We start from the raw sequence: 16,586 nt of genomic DNA, 5'->3' as shown, positions 1-16,586 counted from the left end.
TGACAGCAGCTTGGGAAAAACTATTTCCTTCAAAAGGCCCTTCTTTGAGTATTTTTATAAAATTTAAATCGGCATGGTCTACTATGGATCAATCCTTTGATGAAAATATGGTAGACGAAAACATTATTGAGATCCTTGGTGATGAAAATTTGATTTGATTGAATTTTTGAAAAACCAACTCAAAATTCAACAGCAACGACAAGACTATAAAGAGTTGCTAAATTTATCTTTAGCATTTCTTTGTGTAAAAAGGATTAAATTTTCGTAGTGAATGACTGTGCTGAAAGAGGAGTTAAACTAGTTCAAGATTTTTGTGGAAAACTGACAAAAAATGAAGAACAGCTTCAATATCTTCTCAAAGTTGTTCAACAGCATAGGCAAAATTATCCAGGTTGCACTCGCTCTGTTATAAAGGAAGGCCTAGCAGTTGAAATAAATAATTAATATAGGTATAAGTGTTGTTTGTTGATAACTTTGTAGTTTTATACAGTTAATAAATTATGCTACATATAAACATTAAAACTGTTGTTTGAAAAATTTATAACTTATATAATATCCCAGGTCTCTCTGTCTTTCTGTCCTTCTATCCCTCTGTCTGTAACGATTATATCATATCGTTCTAAAATTGATGCAACGGGCATCACGATGTCCGAAAACAACTCGTTACAAATATTTCATGAATTTTGTCTCCCCTTAAAAACTTCAGCTCGTTGGCTTCAGTGGTAAGTCAATCCCTCCCTCTCTAGCTACACTAATGTACAGAGCACGGAAAGTATTTACCAATCGGATAAAAATTCGCGAGATTGCGTGATAATCATGCATTTAATTTCGCACGGCACCGAATACGCCTGCATCGCCGCCGCATGATCGGTGGTACGTTGCTCTCATTCGAAACACCCCTGGGGGACACGCTCGTCACCCTCGACTTTGGATGCTTATAACTTGGCCAATTTCAAAGGGATTTACATCTGGACTTCCCCAATCGCTTCCTTATATAAAACCCGACTTAATCCACCTACAGTGAACGCAACCCTTCTTACACTTTTGAATGGTTGTGTGTGCCCAGTGCATATTACAATTTCTATGCATATGACTTTCAATTGAATATAAAATACTGATATTATCATGCTTTTATCGATTTCAAAATAAAAAAAAGGGATATTTCTGGAAATTTAACAATTTTTAAAAAGTACAAAAAGACTGCAGATTTGATTTGCCGCCTTAAATGGCAATATTACAGCTTCTGTTTAAGCCCAAAAGAGTTCAAATCGGGTCATAGCTGAGATATTGGTGTGACAATTCTTCATTAGTAGTCTGAAAATATGTCTCATATTCGTATTTCACAGATATCTCTGAAACCGAATTTCCGATTGCAGAAAAAAATTAATGGGTCCAATGACAAAAACATAGCTTTCGTTTAAAGATAAAATCGCACAAATCGGTCTAAGGACGACTGAGATCTTGATGGGACATATTTTACCAATGTGTGAAGTTGGTACGTCTAATGCTTTATGTTCGTATTTCAGAGATATCTCCGGAACCCAATGTCTAATTGCAAAAACAAAATACAATGGGTCCAATGGAAAAGTCATAGCTTTCGTTTAAAGATAAAATCATGCAAATTGGTTTACAGATGGCTGAGATATTCATGAGACATTATTTCGTTAGTTTTCTGAAAATACACTTCATGTTCGTATTTTTCACATATCTCTGGAACCAAATGTCCGATTGCAAAAAAAAAACTTGTACAATGACAAAGTCATAGCTTTCGTTTAGTGTTAAAATCGTGCAAATCGGTCCACGGACGGCTGAGATCTTGATGTGACATTTTTGTAACGCACACACATACGCACACACACACACATACATACATGTGCTCAGTTCGTCGAGCTGAGTTGATTGGTATATACGACTCGGGTCTCCGAGCCACAGATAAAAAGTCGGTTTTCAAGCGATTTTTATACCCTTCTTAGGATGTAAGAAGGGTAAAAAGGTTCTGCATTTTGTCCAGAACAGGAATCCGTCGACTACAGCGTCACCTAGAAGCAAAAAACTGAAACGTTTGCGTTTCCCCATACATTTGGATCACTTTTCTCATACAAACTGAAGCTGAAATTTTCAGGGGTCAAACTGTCATTTAAGGGTGCAAGGTTTGAAATTCCAGACTTTTCACTTTTTCCATATAAGCTTGGGCCACTCTAGTGCGGAGGCCCAACTAAAAAGTGACCAAGTATTAAAATCCTAACCAGCGAATCTCGACTGTATAACTTGTTACACGACAACTTTGAAAAACAAATTTAATTAAAATTTCATCAGCTTTCATTTGAGTGGGATCGAGAATTGTACTTTTCCTTAATTGATACTCGATTCTTCTGTCAGTTCCTTTGCTGTTTGTTTACATTTTTGGGCTGGCGCAATATTTTAGGTGATAAGATAAATTATTGGTAAACACATTGGAAGTACACATAATTTCGATCATTATAATCGTCGCATATTGAATGTCCCTCCCCTAAAATTATTTGATGGAAACATTTATTTCAAATTATGCATCAATCTTCATAGCAACGTTGAATGCCATGGAAACAGAATAATATGGCTGCTATAAAGTCGACTTAATAGAGTCGGTGGTTTGAGTCTTGTCTAAGCTATGACCAGTTCGCCGTTATTTCAAAGCACAGTTGACTGAGCCGAGACACCAAACGGGCGAACTGAGATTTCGCCCATGAACTACACATTGATTGAAGAGAGATTTATGATTTCGAAGCAAAGGGAAAAACTGTGTTTTAATAATTTTATAAGGATTTTTTTATTCTATCCATTATGTTCTTTGTTTGTTTCGGATTCTCACTTAGCTTGTTGATGTTTGAATGTTGATCTGTGTCAGCGCTTTCGATTCAGAGGTCGTATTTTACACCGCAGATTCGTCTGATTTTGATTAGTTTGTTCAGTTTCGAAATTAAATGGTTGAAATAATTTGAAATTTCCGAATCGGACTGATTTATAGACAGTAATGTTTGTTTGTTTTCGTCTTGCAATAAATACGATCCCATTAGAGTAGTACTATTTACATTAGGCATTCAATCATTTATTTTTCACTACCTATATTTAGCAGCCAATTTAGCGATTAATTCTCCTCGAGTGTACCGAATTTGATTTGCAGTGTAAAATGGAAACCAATATGTTGCTTGTTTTACGTCACCGCAAAAATTTGTTTCGCTCAGTTTGTTGTATATTTTTTCCTAAAAAAAACTCATATTAATTTTCAATTAGGCATTTCTCTTCATCTCGGTGCTCTGGCCGAAAGTAGTTTTGGTTTAAAATCATGCTTACTTTACATTCGAATGGCGTGACTATTTTTGTATAATACGTATAAAAAGTATTCTGGGAACGAATTGATTCCTCTTTTCTAGGAATATGGGGAAAGTTCCATTCATGTTTTGTAAGATGGTGGGAGTTGTGTGTTTGTGTTTACGTTTGTGATTGCGTGAATGTGTGAAGTATTTCGGTGAGTGTGTGTGTGTGTGATCCCTTGCATTTTTGTGTCATCTGTTCGTTTGGTTTCATTGTGATGATGTGTTTCGGTGTACTTTCTGTGAAAGGTGCAAATTCGGGGGTGTGAGGTGTAAAAATCTTGAGTTTATAAAATACGACTACTTTACATTATTTTTTTTGTTTGTCGGCTTCATGTATATGATGTATACTTGATTGATTAGATTGAAGATTGAAATATTACGAAATTTGATGTGATTTACATTTACAATGACGTTAAGCTGGCTAGCTATGTAAGATAAGAATGAGAAAATTTGCGGAACTTAAATACAATCATTCTGTGAGTTAACTTATGGCAGTTGATGTTGAGCTTTAATTTTCGATAACTGTACCATTACAGATGCTTTAAAATTATTTCTTCGCAAAATATAATCAATTTAGGTTTTTGACAATGAGAAATATATATAAATATTGTTTTCCAAAGCTTTGACCCATACTAAGTTTAGATATAAAATAGAATAAAATATATCTATTAATAATATTACTCCAATACGATCATTCCTCGTGTCAAGCTTCTACGAAAAGGAAGGGAAGCCAGATAGGGACTATCCCAGTCCCATCTCCACTGGCAAAAGGAGCGATTGTACGAAACTATATTATTTGAATTGATCATGGCGAAAAAAATAATCAAAATGCACCTGAAATCTACTTTTTAGAACAGACTCAAGAAGTGACACTTTATTTGTTAGATCTTTCTATTTAAAAAAATCAGGCTCCATACGGTTTATTCGGTTTGTGAATGAGTGATTTGATCCCTGGGTCTAGATTCCTCTTGTTGTAGTTTAATTTGGGACCATGCCCTTGTGTTTGTTGAACTTTTCCGGTTTTAATCTTACTATACGAACGAGACAAATATAAATGCAAAATGCAATCATCGGCAGCACCGTCGATGTCTTACTTCCACAAAACGAAAACAACTAATCTAAAATTCAATCTATAAAATTAAAAATCACTGGGAATGAAATGCTAGCTATCGGTTCGTTACTTAAAAGCTAAAAATATTTAATTTAACGTAGCTAAAATAAAATCGTTTTTATAGAAAATGGCTTGGTCGCTTTCTGCTTCTCTAAACGACGACGTGTGACCTTATAATAATATCGATTCATGCCAGTACATATTCATGGCATCGACATGCACAAATAAAGGCTTATCATTAAGCTCTATTTACAGCTGATAGTTTTCTGTTTAGTTATCTTAATAGCAAAAAATCGTACTCACTGTTTGGACAAAATGTACGACGAACGAAACCGTTTCGAACGAACGGGCGCTCTATCCTTCAACGCCTACTTGTTTTCCATTTTTACATGTAGATTATTAATTTTCATAGTACGATTTTGATTCAGTGTTTTTTTGTTTGTCGCGAGAATAAATAAATAATTTTAAAACACCTAATCCACATATATTACGATTCGGTCTCTGGACAGTAAAAGTATCAGTGGAAAAGCACTTGACTTGTATACAAATGATCTTACACGGGAAAGTGTCCTGCGGCGCTGCAAGACTTCGTAAGCCATCCTATGAACGTGGCTCATAGAATCGGGAAGAGAGCTTTCCAAAATTTCACTTTAAACTTAAACATACTTTCGTTTCCGTAAATTGAGAATGACTAAATAAGTTCATCACTTCCACTCCGACGCCCCCTCGTCGCCCACAATGCGCTTGGTGTGGTGATCGATTCAGCACTCGAACTCGTTGGCCGTTATTGCACTGAGGTCCTTCATCAGACCCTCGAGGTTGGCCATCTCCTGGTTCAGTTCCTCGGTCGAAGTGGACGGAGCCAACCGTTGGATTTCGTCGGTGGAGTGCTGCACCGCTGGTCCGGTTTGCAGCCGGTTCGTGAGGGAACTCGTCGAGAGTGACGGGGGCTTCTTGTAGGGGGATGAGTTCTGCGGACGTATCGTTACCGAGGGGGTTTGTGCTGTAATGGGAAATAAAACAAGATAATGGTCAATGCAAGTTTGTGGGGATTACTAAATGACGATAAGCATTATTCGGTTGTAGTTTTGGTTGGTTTCAATAAAGCCTTCCAATAATAACGAAATCTCAATAAAATTTCGTAAGTTCCATTGTAAACTGGATGCTGCATTACGATATTACATATTTGCTTTTGAATCTCTTCTGAATTTTGTAACTTTTTAAAGATTTACTTACCATGCTTGCCCTGGCTGCTGATGATCGGCGTCGAAGCGGGTGGCGCAGGTACACTGAAGCTCTTGAGGGGATGACCCTGCCCCCGTTTCGGTGCGTCCACGGTCATGCCCGGAGCGTACGTCACATTGGGATTACTGAAATGGTTAATACCACATCATTTATCATTCCCATGGATTCGATTCCGAACCCAAACCTACCTATAGTTTCCTTCGTAAGTGTAGGGATTCTCCGGCGTTTGCACCAGCGAGTTTGCCGGCGGTAGCTGAGGTGGCTGCTGCAGTAAACTCTGCTGCGACAGAGTCTGCTGATCCAGCGATATATGCGGCCTCGATGCCATGTTGTACTGAGTGCGAGGATACTGTGGTCGTTCCATGGTGGAACTCAGTGGTGTCGTCGTTCCTGCAGAGCACACGTCCAACGTAATTAATTCACATTTTTCTCTAACCCAAAACAAATTAACTCACCTGTATAACCAGGAACATAACTTCGCTTATCCAGCGAATTCGTCACGTGCGTAATCGGAGTCTCACTGTCGAACTCGTGTCCCCCAACTGAGCGTGGCAAAGTCATAGCTCCACTACTGGAAGCTCCACCATCCACCGATCCCGGCGTCGTCGTACTGTGATTGCTCTTATCCATGTTCTTAAGCTCCATCTGATCGTGGTGAATCCAGAGGTCTGGGGGCTTTATGATCCCCGCATTGTTCTTCTGGTAACTCTTCTTCGCATGTTCCGGCGTTCCTTCGGGCTTTTTCCGACAGATTAGAATAACGACGGACACGGCAATTACTGCCGTCAGAATTGAAAATCCTACGATCACGTAGATCATCTCCGGTGAAATCCCCTTCGGCATGGAGAGATTCTCACTGGAGTCCACATCGGCTCCGGTGGTTTGCGATACCATTGCTGAGAACAATCCGTAGCCTTTGGCGTTGCGAGTCTGCACTTTGAAGTAGTACGTGGTGTGAGGTTCCAAGTTGGTGATTTCAGATGTGGTTTTGTCACCAACAACCGCTTCGGCATTCCACTCTCGATCTCGTTTGTTAGGATCGGTAGTATAGAGAACCACATATCCATTGATTGGACTGTTACTATGCTTCGGAGGTTGCCAATGCAGAATTGCTGTCAGAGGATTGCGATCATCGTAGGAAACTGTAAGATCTCGAGGTGGTGACACGGGAGCCGCCTGATGGGTGGAGTTGATGACCGACATGGACCACGCCGACTGTCGATGACCTTTCACAACCTTGACCGCGAATTCGTACTGAGTGTTCGGTCGGAGATCTCCAATCATGCAGTTGAGATCTGTTGTATTGTAGAATCGAATTCGGGTCGACGCAGTAGGAGTGAACTTCACAACGTAGTACCGGTTGTCGGTAACATGTTGGCTTTTGCTTAGGGTTGTATCTGTCCAGTAGACAACGATTGATGTACCGGACATTGGGATAGCCCGCAAACCAACGGGTACTTCTAAGGGAGTTGGCGCCTCAATTGGTGAGTCTTCACGTGTCCGCACAGTGTCGTAGATCGGAGGTCCGTCTCCCATGTTGTTCCGCGCTCGCAAAGAAATCACGTACTCCGTATTTGGCTCCAGATTCCGTACTTCGAATGATCGAATGTGCTCCTCAACATCACTCGTGTCTTCGTCGGGAATGCCCTTACCCCACCCGAGAATGTAGTTACGTACCTTTATTTCTTGATGGTGTGGTGGAGCCCATAGAACCGTTATGCTATCCGCCCCGGGACGAGCTAAAAATAAAAATTTCGTCAGTTATTCAAACTTCCATTCGGACCTATATAACTTACTCTTTATCCAGCCAGGCTGTCCGGGAACCTGCGACTCGTCCAAATCGTTCTCATACGTCTCAATGTGATGCCATTCGCTGAATGGCCCTGAGCCGTTCACAGTCATTGCTGCGATCTTGACCTGATACGCAGACAACCGCTCCAGTCCTTTGAGCTCCCAGTGCCGGATGTTGGCCGGCGTCGTTTCCACCTGGAGCGGTTTCTTATTCTTACGGTAGCGAATTTTGTAGCCGGTTATCTGACCGTTCCGATCTTCCACGGGTGGCGGTTGCCACCGGATGGTGATCGACGTTGAGCTGGACGCCTCCAGAGTGACATTGGACGGGGCCTCCGATGGGACGGTGGAATGTGTCTTGACAACGATTTCGTGCGACGGGTCTCCCATGCCCATCTGATTCCAGGGCACCACGTAGAGGGTGTACTCGGTGTACGGCCGCAATTCACTGAGCGTGATATCGGTGGACATGGTGTCCGAGTACATCTCGTCGCCGTTGTCGTTTTCAGCGTAGTATACGCGATATTTTGAAATCTCAGCGGTGGATGTGAGTGGCGGATCCCACTGCAGATGGATTTCTTTGTCGGACAAGGCCTCACCGCGAATGTTTTGCGGAGGTCCGGCAATGTTTTCCTCGGAATGGGTGCGTACTTCCAGCAGTTGGGAGGATTCTCCGGAACCGTGGTTGCTGTTGCCGATCACTCGAAACTGGTAGGTCTTTCCGGGCATTAGCGATTGGATGTTGACTTCCTGTTCATCGCGGGACTTGGTGGTGATTTTTCGTTCCCTGTAAGTGAAGATATGAGTATTAAAGGAGTGGTTTAATAAACAGCCTATAGTACTAAAATTGAGTAATATTTTCTGGACACCGAATGAAAAGTATGACTTTGGGGATTAAGATAATGCTCTATTAGGAGTTAACTAAAATCGGTATATGGTATCATTGTGCACTGCACATTGACACGGCAAATGCTGGGTAATGCGTAACATTGGTACTTGAAGTAATAAAATAAACCTCATCTCGCGGTCCTTAGCCTCTTACCAGCAGCTGCTATCCCTACCTCCTCGTGGAGCCGGGATACGAGCAATCATAGGGAAGATCGGGTAACCAATCACGGTGGGAACTATGGCCGTATGCCGACAAAGCAGGGTTGTTTGCTCCCCTCCGGGGTGCAAATCTGATCGAGCGCCTGTTCCCCATGTTAAAGGCGACTGATCATCGTCCGAGTGTCACCGAGGGACTCTTAGCAAAACTGTGCACCATGCTCTAGGATCAAAGGCCGGTTCCTCAACTTCAGCATAAACAACGGCCATATCCCTCACTCCGGAAACACTGATGATAATAAGAACACCCAAGTCGCGTCGTAAAAATCATCACAGAAGATTTGAACGGTAAGGTTGGAGAAGGAGTTTAGACCGACTATTGGAAAATTCGGCGCCCACCGGCAGACGATCGGAAACGGCTCACGACTTATTGATTATAATCGGTATACCTGGAGATACCTTGTCCCACCCCCAACGCTGTTTATCGATTTCAATGCGGCAGACGATAGCATAGATCACGTAAAGCTATGGAAAATTTTCGAACGTCATGGGAAGCTTACCAGACTGAAACTGAACAAAGCAATGGAGGTTGATGTGCAAAATTGTGTGAATATTTCGGACGAACACTCCAGTTTGTTCGAATCGCGCCGGGGACTAAGACTAGGTGATTGAATTTCGTGCCTGTTGCTCATCAATGCACTAGAAGGTTTTATGCGGAGGGCCAGGTTTAACAGGGTCCACCTGGGAAGCAGTGCTAAAACCAATGAGGGCAACATCCAATTCATGAAACTCACAAGATTATTACTTCTGAGGCTCTGTCTCTCTATCTAAATGTAATTATATTTTAAGACAGTTGCTTTCTTGACCCGATAAAAAGTATGTATATAATAACTGGTTATCGTTAAAAAGAAATAAACAATTATAATTACAATTACAATTAAACTTAAAAGTGACAGTTCGAAAATTAGCAAATAAACCAGTCATAAGAATGGCTGGTGCTACCCAGCAATTCCAATAAGACATCCATGCAAAATGATTCGAAATCTGTCAAAAGTAATCTTGCTCTGCGAGCAGGGTTATTTGATAATTATTGAAATGTCACTTCTAAGTTTAATTTCAGTTTAATTCTCCAAATGAGACAGACCCTGAATCTCCGTCTCCGGGAATTCATGCCATAGCATTTTAATAAAAATTTAAGAAAATATATGATTCGTTGAAAATTGAGCAAAAGTTGGCAGCAAAATAAAATAGAATTAGAAATTTTCCATTAAAAAATAGGATATTGCCAATAAAGAAATCAGGCTATGATCAATAAATAAATATAAAAGTTTCACAATTAATGCAGAATTTCCATAATTATTTATTATTATTTATTCAGACTAAGGCCGAAGTGGCCTATGCGGTATATAAGAGTCTTCTCCATTCGGCTCGGTCCATGGCTACACGTCGCCAACCACGCGGAGTCTGCGGAGCGTCCGCAAATCGTCCTCCACCTGATCGATCCGCCTTGCCCGCTGTGTACCTCGCCTTCTTGTGCCCGTCGGATCGTTGTCGAGAACCATTTTCACCGGATTACTGTCCGATATTCTGGCTACGTGCCCGGCCCACCGCAGTCTTCCAATTTTCGCGGTGTGAACGATGGATGGTTCTCCCAACAGCTGATGCAACTCGTGGTTCATTCGTCTCCTCCACGTACCGTCCACCATCTGCACCCCACCATAGATGGTACGCAACACTTTCCTTTCAAAAACTCCCAGTGCGCGTTGGTCCTCCACGAGCATCGTCCAGGTCTCGTGTCCGTAGAGAACTACCGGTCTTATAAGCGTTTTGTAGATAGTCAGTTTGGTACGGCGGCGAACTCTATTCGATCGGAGCGTCTTGTCAAAGTACGTACGATTGCCAGCCACTATGCGCCTCCGAATTTCTCTGCCTGTATCGTTATCGGCGGTCACCAGTGAGCCCAAGTACACGAATTCTTCAACCACCTCGAGTTCGTCACCACCGATAGAAACTCGTGGTGGGTGGTTTACATTGACCTCTCTTGAGCCTCTTCCTATCATGTACTTCGTCTTCGACGTGTTGATGACTAGTCCAATCCGTTTAGCTTCGCTTTTCAGTCTGATGTAGGCTTCCTCCATCCTCTCAAAGTTACGTGCCATGATATCAATGTCGTCGGCGAAACCAAATAACTGGACGGACTTCGTGAAAATCGTACCACTCGTGTCAATCCCTGCCCTTCGTATTACTTCCTCCAAAGCGATGTTGAATAGCAGACACGAAAGACCATTACCTTGCCGTAACCCTCTACGCGTTTCGAAGGGACTCGAGAATGCCCCTGAAACTCGAACTACGCACATTACCCGATCCATCGTCGCCATGATCAACCGTATCAGTTTATCCGGAAATCCGTTTTCGTGCATTAACTGCCATAGCTGGTCCCGATCGATTGTATCATATGCGGCTTTGAAGTCGATAAAAAGATGATGTGTGGGCACGTTGTATTCGCGGCATTTCTGCAATACCTGACGTATGGTGAACACCTGGTCTGTGGTAGAGCGTTCACCCAAAAAACCCGCCTGGTACTGCCCCACGAACTCTCTTGCAATTGGTGTTAGTCGGCGGCATAAAATTTGGGAGAGTACCTTTTAGGCGGCGTTCAGCAATGTGATTGCGCGGTAGTTGCTACAATCCAGCTTATCGCCCTTTTTGTAGATGGGAAACACGACACCTTCCATCCACTCCTGCGGCAGAACCTCATCCTCCCAAACCTTGGTAATCACCCAGTGCAGCGCTCTAGCCAGTGCTTCACCACCGTGTTTAAACAGCTCTCCTGGTAGTTGGTCAACTCCAGGGGCTTTGTTGTTTTTCAGCCGGCCGATCTCCTCCTGGATTTCCTGGAGATTCGGAGCCGGAAGTCGCATGTCCTGCGTGCGTGCTCCTAGGTTCATTACCATACCGCCACCGTTGTCTGCCATATCGCCATTCAGGTGCTCTTCGTAGTGCTGCCGCCACCTTTGGATCACCTCACGCTCGTTCGTAAGAAGGTTCCCGTTTATGTCCTTACACATATCGGGCTGTGACACGTGGCCCTTACGTGAACGGTTCAACTTCTCATAGAACTTTCGTGCGTTATTAGCGCGGTACAGTTCCTCCGTCTCTTCACGGTCTCGATCTTCCTGCTGGCGCTTTTTCCTCCGGAAAATCGAGTTTTGTCTGTTCCGCGCCCGTTTGTATCGTGCCTCGTTCGCCCTCGTGCGGTGTTGCAGCAATCTCGCCCATGCTGCATTCTTCTCCTCAACTAACTGCTCACATTCGCCGTCATACCAGTCGTTTCTCTGATCCGGAGCCACCGTGCCTAGTGCAGCGGTTGCGGTGCTTCCAATGGCGGATCGAATATCTCTCCAGCCATCTTCAAGAGATGCTGCGCCTAGCTGCTCTTCCGTTGGGAGTGTCACTTCCAGCTGCTGCGCGTAGTCTTGGGCTAGTCTACCGTCTTGTAGCCGCCCAATGTTTAGCCGCGGCGGACGACTCCGACGCGTGTTGATCACCGTCGAGAGTTTTGAGCGCAGACATACTGCAACGAGGTAGTGGTCGGATTCAATATTCGCACTGCGGTAAGTGCGTACGTTCATGATGTTCATGTGATGTGATGCCGATTGTATCGAGTCGTATTATCTTCTATGTCGTTCGTAATAGTTGTTTTTAAAGGCGGCTTATTGGGCCTGCGCAAACCTCCTGTCTCGTCGGAGGGCCGTCGTGTCAGGGCTGTTTAGCGTCCCACCTAACACCAGGACTTGGGCTTGCTTGCCAACCATGAGACGAAGCTAAAATAGGAGAGTTGGTGCTTTCTTCAAGCATTTCTCCAGCGAACATTGAAGTGCATAATAAATCCATCGAACCGAAGTCCAACCCGATGACGACGATGAATGGGAGGATCCAGTGAATGAAGAGCTACCGAATAAAGATCAACCAGATGACCTGCCAATCCGAAGGTCTGAAAGGATCAATCGAGGTAAGCCACCGGACAGGTGTGCGTGCGTGGCTGGTTCAGGAGGAGCCGATGATTTTCAAAGAAAGTACAGTTCCAAAAGCAATCAGCGGAAAAGGCGATGTTGGAGGAGATATACTCAATCAATTCCAACGACTTTTGGGACCTGGTTGACCTTTCCAAAGGAAGGCTGTTGCCTATAAATGGGGTTTCAAGATGAAACGGGACCAGAACGGCGAAGTAATCCGGTACAAGGCGCGTTTGGTAGCTTAAGGTTTGGAACCAACTACGACGAGGTGTTCGCAACGTTCCGGAACCCTGATGTCTGTTGCGGCGAAACGAAAATGATGGTCAAGCAGTACGATGTGAAGACGGCCTTTCTCCATGGCAACATTGAGCAGGAGATTTTTATGAGACACCCTGGATTTGCAGTTGCTGGTATGGAGTGCAAAATGAAGAAAAGCCTTTATGGTTTGAAGCAGGCTGCCCGCTCGTGGAATCATCGTCTTCAAGAGGTCCTCAAACTAGCTGGTTTCCAATAGTGTGATGCGGATTCTTGCTTGTATCGAAAGCAGTTTAGAGGAAGGTGGTGTTACGTTCTCGTTTACGTTAATGACCTGATTGTAGCAGGCGAGGATGGCCGGATCATCAAAACCTTGGAAGCAACGCTCAAGCGAAACTTCAAAATAAGGGCCTATCACGCATATAAGAATAAGAATAAGAGGTTGAGCACGGTATACAGAAAACAAGGTAGGCTCGTTAGAAGAATGACACTTCGAATGTGACGCATGTTTTATCGCCACATGTTGGAGTACAAAAGTAAGCATGCTGCGACCGTAGAGCATCGTCTCGGTCCAGCTTGCGCGAAGATAGCAGTGACGTCACATGTTTACATTCAAACTGAATGTTTACATACGTGATGAGCCTGTCTTGTTTTTTGTATGCTGTGAGGTTGAGGATGTAAGGCACGTGGATTTTTTTTCCGCATATCAATTTGTTCATTTTGAAACATTTGCTGTTCATATGCGCAGCCAAGATATTCAACAAACCCTGATTAATCCACCTAGCGGTGATGTATCTAGGCTATTACTTTCGAGCCAATAGTCCGATTTGGCCAATTTCAATAGGAAACAAATGCCTGAAAAATGAGTGACATTTTTCTATGAAAATAGTATTTTGGCCATAATTTTCCAGCCCATTTATCAGTAAACTGAATCAAACTACTGAAATTTTAGCAAAAGAGCTGTCCGGTCTTTTTTAGAAATGTAGTTTTGCTTGTTAACAGTAATATGCATTTAGTTTAGTTGAATATTTAGCAAACGTTCTGCCAAATTCTAAAAAAACAGCATTGCTGGTTTACAGCAAAATGAATTTCAATTTGCTGATCTTCCAGCATAAGAACTGTAATATCTAAAAAATAAATGGTGCTGAAAAAGACCAGCATTTGGTCTTGCTGAAAAAACCCTGATTAATCCACCTAGCGGTGATGGTGCCTTTCTCGTGCATTATAATATTTTGGCCATTACTCTTGAGCCCATAGTCCGATCTGGCCAATTTTCAATAGGAACCTATGGCAGAGTATTCTGCGTCGAATACGTCGAATGTTGCGAGTAAATCGGTTAAGGATAAGTACCTAAAAAATGAGTGACAATTTTTTGCAAAAATTTTCTATAAAAAATTGGTATTTTGGCCATAACTTCCGAACCCATAGTCCGATCTGACCAATTTTCAATAGGAAACAATGGTAGAGTACCCTGCGTCGAATGCAACTTGTTATGAATCGGTTAAGGATAAGTGCCTGAAAAATGAGTGAATTTTTTTTTTGGGTGGGTGCGCACAGACACACACATACACACACACACACACACACACACACACACACACACACACACACACACACACACACACACACACACACACACACCGGGGCAGCAGGGACTTTGTCCAAGGGCTTGACGACCCCTCCCCATGGCCACTGCGAGTCAGACCGGGACCATTGTCCCTAACCCCTAATCCCAAGGCGTCAAGCGACCCGTGCCGAGGGATGCATGGCCAGGGGGTGAAATAATAAGCTAGGCCTTTAACGGAGCCTGTGGGGTACCTGGGCACCCTCCACAGTAATTGTCCCTTACCGCGTCATGCTGGGCTCTGGCGTGGTGGACCTCTTTTCCCGAGCAACTCGTGGGATCAAAATGGAAAACCAAGTCAATTCTTCAATTAGTGGTAGTAGTGTAGGCGACAACACCTTCGCAAGACGTGGGTTGTTCAGGTCTCTGCCTAGGAGACTAGAGGCAATAGTCGGCAGCTCAGTGGGCAGCGCCAGCGTGGGTCACTTAACCTTCATCTCGGCTAAAAAACGCCGGTAGAGGTTATTGACGGCCCATGGCTTGTAGAGGCGATGAACCGCAAACGCGATGGGCTTTCGGCCTTCGAGGTGGCGACGGAACAGCTGGACGCCATCATCGACTTTGCGTCATCGAAGCATAATATCAGTAAGGACCTCAAGAGGAGCTTGCAGAAACTTCGAAAGTCGATGTTGGACGCCAAGCTGGAAAAGGCGGTCGGGACGGCCAAGTGCGAACCCGTGAAATCCATGGAGTCAAGGTCTACCCATACTGAGGCCCAAGAATTCGCGGATTTGGGCAAGGTCGAATCGACCGAGGACGTGCCAGCGAAGACGGTGGTGCCAAAGTCTACCCAGACCGAGGCTCAAGTATTCGCGGGCATCGTCGGGGTGGCTGCTCCAACGGAGCAGACACAAAAACGGGGAGACAGTCTCCAGGGGATGAGCTCCTGGGGCCGCCCCAAAACGCGGAGGGTTACTACCCCGAACAAGGGTAGTGGGGCTGGGAAGCCGAACCCCGGCCAGGTACCTCCAAAACCGGGGGAGGAAGGACCTGGAAAGGTCCGTCCACCCAGGAAAGACGGTGGTAAGGGGTTACGGCAGGCTGAGACCACCGCCCCAGACTGAGCCGCCCCAGACCAGGGAAATAGAGGGAGATGACGCCTCCTGGACCCTAGTCAAGAATAAGAGGAAACCGAAGACGTCAAGGGCCGAAATGAAGGCCCAGGCGAATGAGGGTAGCAGAAAGTCTAGGGTAGGCGCCAATCGCTCCAGGGGCGATGCCCTAGTCATCAAAACGGACGAGGCTAAGTACTCGGACGTCTTGAAGGCGATGAGGAGTGACGTCAAGCTCGGTGAACTCGGCGCCGACGTACGTCGAATAAGACGTACCCGGACGGGCGAGATGATCCTCGAGCTAAAGCGGGGCGTCTCGCAAAGGGCGCCGCCTACAAGAAGTTGGCGGAGGAAGTCCTAGGCGAGACGGTCAAGGTGAGGGCACTCACGACGGAGGTGAATCTAAGGGTTAAAGACCTGGACGAGATCACCGAAGTCGAAGAGCTCGTCACGGCACTGCGGCGACAGTGCGAAGTGGAGGCGTCCCCGCAGCCGTTCGGCTACGGAATGTTCCAGCAGGGACACAGGTAGCATTGGTTCGGCTACCTGCAGCTGACGTCTCCAAGGTAGTCAAGTTAGGGAGCGTCAAGGTGGGGTGGTCGGTATGCCCTGTGGGCATATACGAGCAACCCGAAGTTTGCTTCAAGTGCCTGGAACCGGGGCACAAGCAATGGGACTGCAAAGGCCCTGACAGAAGCAAGCTCTGTCGACGCTGCGGATTGAGGGACATAAGGCACAATGCTGCACGAACCTCCCAACTGTTTGATCTGTTCCAGCAAAGCTGCGAACAGCAAGCACCCCATGGGGGTTCGAAGTGCCCGGCGTTTAAGCGTGTTGCAAAATCACAGTGCAGGTAACGCAGCTAAACCTGAACCACTGTGATGCAGCCCAGCAACTGCTGTGTCAGACAGTTGCTGAATGGGGACGGATATCGCCATCATAGCAGATCCTTACCGGGTACCCGCCAGGAACGGTAATTGGGTCACCGATGGGTCTCAAATGGCAGCGATATGGACAACGGGAAATACCCAGTTCAAGAGTTGGTGTCTTCGACACACGAGGGGTTCGTCATTGCCAAAATCAACGGGGTCTTCT

The 16,586-nt window shown here is 44.7% G+C and overlaps 1 protein-coding gene across 2 annotated transcripts in view; it reads right to left on the bottom strand.

The window, feature by feature from the left end:
- Positions 1 to 2,781: 2,781 nt before the first annotated feature.
- Positions 2,782 to 16,586, bottom strand: part of LOC134210599 (neogenin) — a 565,173-nt gene continuing 551,368 nt past the window's right edge. For both annotated transcript variants that reach the window (XM_062686716.1, XM_062686717.1), the window contains exons 6-10: positions 7,506 to 8,287; positions 6,165 to 7,448; positions 5,898 to 6,099; positions 5,701 to 5,834; positions 2,782 to 5,467 (exon numbers count right to left, since the gene is read on the bottom strand). In XM_062686716.1, the coding sequence (XP_062542700.1) occupies positions 5,226 to 5,467; positions 5,701 to 5,834; positions 5,898 to 6,099; positions 6,165 to 7,448; positions 7,506 to 8,287 (2,644 nt within the window). In that variant the 3' untranslated portion in view covers positions 2,782 to 5,225. The remainder of the gene's footprint in view (positions 5,468 to 5,700; positions 5,835 to 5,897; positions 6,100 to 6,164; positions 7,449 to 7,505; positions 8,288 to 16,586) is intronic.

This window comes from Armigeres subalbatus, chromosome 2 (assembly GCF_024139115.2).
Source record: "Armigeres subalbatus isolate Guangzhou_Male chromosome 2, GZ_Asu_2, whole genome shotgun sequence".
Taxonomy (NCBI): domain Eukaryota; kingdom Metazoa; phylum Arthropoda; class Insecta; order Diptera; family Culicidae; genus Armigeres; species Armigeres subalbatus.
The sequence above is the reverse complement of the archived record's forward strand: the minus strand, read 5'-3'. Positions and strand labels throughout refer to the sequence as shown.